This window comes from Brassica oleracea, chromosome C3, assembly GCF_000695525.1.
Source record: "Brassica oleracea var. oleracea cultivar TO1000 chromosome C3, BOL, whole genome shotgun sequence".
In the NCBI taxonomy this organism is placed as follows: Eukaryota; Viridiplantae; Streptophyta; class Magnoliopsida; order Brassicales; family Brassicaceae; genus Brassica; species Brassica oleracea.
Genome location: NC_027750.1, coordinates 37384131 through 37390893, shown reverse-complemented (window position 1 = coordinate 37390893; position 6763 = coordinate 37384131). Strand labels below are relative to the sequence as shown.

The window sequence follows — 6763 nt, the reverse complement described above, 5'->3', positions numbered from 1 at the left end:
ATATATATATGTTTTTGAATGAATTTTAGTCAACTCATTAAGTTAATTAATAAATTAATTTACAAACATAATTAATATTTTCTCAAGTTAATAATAAATTTTATTATTTTAATATGTTTTCACTCAAATGAAATAACTAAATTTTTCATTCATATATACATACATATTAAAATAAACATAATCATAAATAAAATATTTTCTCAATAAAAATTAATAAGCTAAAAATAAAATAAAATTTAAGAAATTATTTATATTTGTTCTAAAAACTAAATAACTTTTTTAAAAATTTAAATTTTATTTTAGAAAATAATATATTTTTATTTTTTTTATTATCACTGCACATATCTATAATAAATTGTTGATAATTATACTAATTTAATAGCAGAATTGAAATGCATAATTACCTTTCCCTTTCTCCAAGCTACGGTATTGCATATATTTTTTTCAAGCTAATTTGGCTTTTCTTTTTCTTTGACTTTTCCACTGAATCTATACAGTCCCAATACATCATCTACAACTTCAAGCATTAGTTGCAGTGACAATCGTTGTTTTGAATCCAAAAGTGTTCTTCTCCTACAGACGTTTGCCCATATCAGATTTTCGTGCCTACTACCACTACCTCCACCGGGACATTGTTACGAGATGTGTTCCATCTCATCACAGAAGATGAGGAGTTGAAACGATGCTAACGTCACGCTTGTGTAAGTGATGACTATTTTCCTCTGTTAACCAGCAAGCAAAGCAACCTATTTGTTTTACAACGGTAAGAACGAATATGAAATGTTATCTAGACATGCACAAGAGTCTATGTCTTTTGTCTCCCTTAAGACTCATGTACGGCTCCATCAGCTGTCCTGATGTTTGAGAAATGACCTGAGGCAATCAAGGATATGTCAAAAGAACTGACTCCTGGTTTGTGATGATGCTGCGGTCAGAGAGACAGGCTTTTTCCTGAACCGTCAATCCATGAATGGCTTTCTCGGGCTTGGTGTGAAGATTATTCTGTTCCTAGCATTCTAGCAAAAGCTAAAATCCGCGCAAACTCTTTTCAATATGTTTCGGACGTGTCATTGGCAATGTCGGACAAAGGCTACAGACCAGCATGAACCTCCATTCGAATCTCTTGAACCAAGGTACAAAATCAGCTTCATATTACCATCTACACCGATTATGTTACCATCTCCAATTCATTACTTCCCTTTGTGATTCACATTCTTGATCCAAAATGAACATTAGTATGGCTAATGGTGTGCATGTGACGGGATTATTAAGGGCAGCAGCACTGAAGTGACCTATTTTTCTTCGCATTTTTGCACAGTTCGACACTGGCTCATCATTTACATACTTAAGGGTTCCAATCAAACAATGAACAGGAAGCATTACCAAAGGACGTCTATAAGAAAATATGCTTACATAATTGCAGAAACTAAGCGACTAACACCTTGATCGAGACGCAACTCATCGGTATTGAGCGAATGATTGAGTTCTTAGTTGTGGATCCTACATACACTATCAAATAATGTATAAGAAGCGTTACCAGAGAACATTAAGAAACAGAGGAAGTATTACCATCAGAAAAGTACCTTCTCGCTATTATGATAGAGCAAATGAATGACTTGTATTGAATTGTGGTTTCTATAGATATTCTGAATGGGAAGAATTATAAAATCAACAGGGAAAATAAATTGAATAATGGTATTGAAATAGATAGGAAAACTCAAAAGAAACCGTAAATTCAATAGATGCATGAGAGACAATAAACTCACCAGAAACTCATCTTAGACAGTATTTGTAAAGAAATAGATCGGAAGATACATAAACTCAACATGGCCAGAATGTGAGAGAGAATAATCTGAAAGTGAGAGAGAGTATAGAAAAGAAGATCGTCACCAAAGGACTGCAACAACAAAAAAAAATTTAAAATCCAGAAAGAGAGATATAAGAAACAAAGAAAATAAGGGGACAAACCTTAGATAAATCTAACAACCTATACAATTCCTTCAATATATAACATTGAAAGATGTAACTCTTACAGGAAGATCAATTGTTTAAGAGACACCTTCAATATATAAAATTGAAAAGATGCGACTCTTACAGGAAGATGAATTGTCTAAGAGACACCTTCAATATATAAAACTGAAAAAGTGTGACTCTTACTGGAAGATGACTTGTTTAAGAGGGGCCTTAATTTGTATAGCTGTGAATTTGTCGGATGAAGACGTCGATTGGTATAACAAATCAATGACGTCATAGCTTCATCTTCTCATAGAACCATAACCATTGGATTATATTTTTAGGATAAACTCTACCGTTAGATTTATATTTTATTTTTCTATAAAAAAGTGATTACGTCATCTGGCAACAAAATCTAGTTTGCTATCATATATAGATTGCTTTATTGTTTCAGTTGTTTATCTGTAAGAAATTTGTGACGGTGAGGAAACAGATGTTATTAATCCAAGCTACTAATGCCCTTGTTATTCAACTGAAAGTAAACATATCATGTTTCTTTTTGCAAAATTTAATATATCATGTTTATTTTTTGCAAAAGTTAAATGTAATTACATTTTTCTGTTTGTAAGCTACTTGAAATTTTGCATTTTAGATTTTGTCATGAATCTGAGCACTAATATGTATATTAAGATTCATTTATGAATTTTTCATTTTTCACGCAACATAACTTTTTGAACTGATTGTTGATTCTCTTAACTGTAGACTGTAGTGTGTAGGATTCTTTATGTACATTTCTCACAGTTTGATATATGCGTCAAATAAAAATTATGAGAGTATATCGTCAAGTGTCGGTTGGACTCGTTGGTTAAACTTCTCAACTGAGAATTGTATATGTCTTTTCTTTATTATAGTCAAATATTAGTCAAAAAGACTCAAAGCAAACCATCGAATATCATTATCACCTCTTCTTTCTACTCGAGACATGAAATTGGTAATCGATTTTAAATTATTAAATTGACTTAGGGAACTCACTTTCTTATAACAAAATAACAAATATTGTAAACTCGCTTCAAATCCTGCAATTCTCGTAGGTATGTATCTATCTATCATTCAATCAATCTTCTTTTTTGGAACACTCTATCATTCAATCAATAATTTTTTAGTTATATCAATCATTTTTGGGTTTGTTCAATTGCATGCGGCTTTAAAAATTATGCTTATTAGTTACTTTCAAAAACATTTGTATGAAACGATAAAAAGTTGGGAAATACAGATCTCATGAATCATAAATAGTGCTTATGATCGACAAAAGAGTTCCAAATAATTGCAGCTATGATTCTCTTTCAAAGGCATGCATATAAATAGCAATAATAAAAAAAAAAAAAAAAAAAAAAAAAAAAAAAAAAAAAAAAATAGCAATAATAACAACACCACATTAGTGGACAAAAGACTAAGGAGTATACCAATAATGAATAAGGAAATAGTTGCCACTATTTATATAATTGATAGTAGAACACTTCTCTAATAATTTTAGCATAAAAATGAGAAAGGACATATATTCCTCTCAATTTCATAGGAACATGAAAAAAATAAGAGAGAAATTTTACGCATGTTAATACATGTTGAATTTTTTTGCGCGTACTTATCATTCCCCATATTTTACTGTTGAATGCTACTTGTTTTACATTCCTTCGAATCCAAAAATAAATTATCATCATTTAAAAAATTACAAGATGGAATTTAAAAAAAAAACATAATCCAGTTCCAAGTCTCATAGGGTCCGATTAGTAATGTCTTTAACTTTAAAAAAATTGCTGTAGAAAAAAATATGTAGACTTTTTGCTGTGTTTTACATTTTATTGATTTAGAATTTTGTAGAAAGCTCCAAAAAATTGCTCTGGATTTTTGGTTCTACAGAGCACTTGTACAGCTGTAGATTATTTCAAGAGCCGTGATTTTGAAATTTTTATTAAAGCTTGATTTCTGTGAATTTAGTGCTGTAAAAATAAATGAGGCTCTGGACAACACGTGCAACCAATACCAATCACACACCCATACAGACAATGGTCGGCGGTTATAAACTATTAATTTATTTAGTCATTATTCAATCCTTATATTCTTTGAATCAGTGATTGGAAGACTGGTGATCATATATTATCAAACGAACCAAATATTATAAATTATACAATATGGAGACTCATATATCCTTTGATATTTATAATAATTATAGAGTTTTGATTAAGGAATTTAATCCTCAAGCTTTGAATATTGACTGTAACCGAAACTACAAGTCTTTTTTTTTGTTCACCTACTGAAACTACAAGTCTAGTCTGCTGATTTATAGTTGTAAGAGTGTAAGAAGTAGCAAAGGACCCGCAATGTACACTGTAAAAGAGAATGTCTTGTTGGATTTTGTAGTTTAGCTGAGAGGCAGAAACTCAGAGTTTGCTTCCTTTTCACGTCTTTAAAGACATCGATTGATTGATGGGTGTGATGGATTCTCGATTTCTTCCTATTGTTTTCCCCACGACTACTTCGAAAGTTATTTTTCCCACAGTTTCATTATGTATCTGTTTACATAATTATACAATGATCCCTTGAACGGATTAACGTATTACATATGCATGCATCCCGTTGTAAGAGAATTTTTAAATGGACCTCTGAATTTATTAGTTTATGTCCAAACACAAGTGCATGTACCTATATTTTCATGATATAAAGGCTTTTATGGTAGCGGCTTTGATTAATGTATTTCCCATGTGCTATAGTTATATTTTATTTCATCTGACCCATGTATATAATATATACATATGTGCGTAGCACTAATTTATACAGTACTCGAGGTTAAGATCTGCGCCTTTCGCGGATTGAACATTATATATATATATTATCTTATGTATTAGTATATGTTTTTACATATTATGAAATAATAAATATAGATTGAACAATTGAAAATCAGTAACTATTACATATATAATTATATTGGTGCGAACATATAAATCAATTGTATTAATCCAAACAATATTTTTTTCTATGTGATAGGATATATAATTGAATTTAAATAATATTAACATACATATTATATTTTTAATATTAATGTCTATTGAATGATGCTTTCTACTCATATATTTTTTTTATCATTTTTATCTTTTATAGCAAAAATTTTAAATTACTGATAACAAAATTTTCATCGTAAGATTAATAGTTTTAATAATTTATATTTTTTAAAAACTACATTGTCGATGTTTGTTCAAAGCTTTTATCAAAATATTGTTCAAAGTAAATTTTAAAATTAAAATACTTGTGTATTTTATATAGTATATTGTTTAATTTAAACCGATATATATATGTCATAACAAAAAAAATTAAACCATAGATCACAAAGATGTGGCGGTCATGTTATGATCAACGGAATAAAATTTTTGGCAAACATGTACCGGGACATATCAATTTTTGCAAGGATAAACTAGAGAATTGTTTTAGACTTTTAGTTTCGTTTAGTTTAGGCTATGGTAATTTTATGTTTGGGCCTAGATAAATGAAATCTGTAAGATTAATGGGCTTACGATAGAAATGAAAAATTACATCTTATTATATAAAATTTGGTTCTTCATGATCGCGACACATGTCAATTATATATCCCCTATATATTAAAAGAGAAGCATTATAACATTTTTTTGTAACCACGTGTCATCACCACAATCATTCTTAGAATCTTTAGAAAAATATGTTGGTCCATCAAAATATATAATAATTTTTTTATTAAACTAATCATAAACTGATTATTAATGTTCTTCATTTTTTTCTTAAATAAAAATAACGGAATTAAGTGATACAAAATTTTTGTTACAGAAAATACAAATGATCAATAAAATATTATTTAACAGATATCAATATTAAAAATATACTATATATCTATGTTAATATCATTAAACCTTAATTTTATATCATATAAAATAGAAAAAATATTTGTTTGAATTAATAAAATTTATTTATGTGTTTGTCCCAATTTAATCATATACGTAATATTTACTGATTTTTTAATTATCAATATATATGTATTATTTAATAAAATGTAAAAGAGCATATAATACGTAAAACTAATTTATATAATATTTATCCTGCGCAAGGTGCGGGTCTTAACCTAGTTTTAAGATTGTGACATGTGTCAAAAATATGTTACGATTCTCTCTTTTATTAGGATTTAAAAAGATTTAGAAGAAGAAAATTATTATTACATTTTTTTTGGACACTAGAAAAGGAAAATTATTACAAAAATTATTATATAAAGCTTGGTTCTTCAAAGTTGCTAATTAACATGATCGCGACACATGGCAATTATATATTTTAAGATTATGACATGTGTCAAAAATATGTTACAATTCTCTCTTTTATTAGGATTTAAAAAGATTTAGAAGAAGAAAATTATTATTACATTTTTTTTGGACACTAGAAAAGGAAAATTATTACAAAAATTATTATATAAAGCTTGGTTCTTCAAAGTTGCTAATTAACATGATCGCGACACATGGCAATTATATATTTTAAGATTATGACATGTGTCAAAAATATGTTACAATTCTCTCTTTTATTAGGATTTAAAAAGATTTAGAAGAAGAAAATTATTATTACATTTTTTTGGACACTAGAAAAGAAAAATTATTACAAAAATATAGTTTATTATTCTTTTTAGGAGTTAAGAAAATGAAAATTACTATTACATAGCCTTTTACAATTATATTTGTATGGCTCTTTTTATAATATTTTAAAAATATTTGATAGTAAATTTAATTTTTGAAAATTCTATAAA

At 28.1% G+C, this 6763-nt stretch overlaps 1 protein-coding gene across 1 annotated transcript in view; it reads right to left on the bottom strand.

Moving 5' to 3' along the window:
- Positions 1-4264: 4264 nt before the first annotated feature.
- The window catches only part of LOC106332721 (protein LATERAL ORGAN BOUNDARIES), a 9764-nt gene continuing 7265 nt past the window's right edge, over positions 4265-6763 (bottom strand). Inside the window, exon 3 of the mRNA XM_013771209.1 lies at positions 4265-4523. Within this exon, the coding sequence (XP_013626663.1) occupies positions 4516-4523 (8 nt within the window). The 3' untranslated portion in view covers positions 4265-4515. The remainder of the gene's footprint in view (positions 4524-6763) is intronic.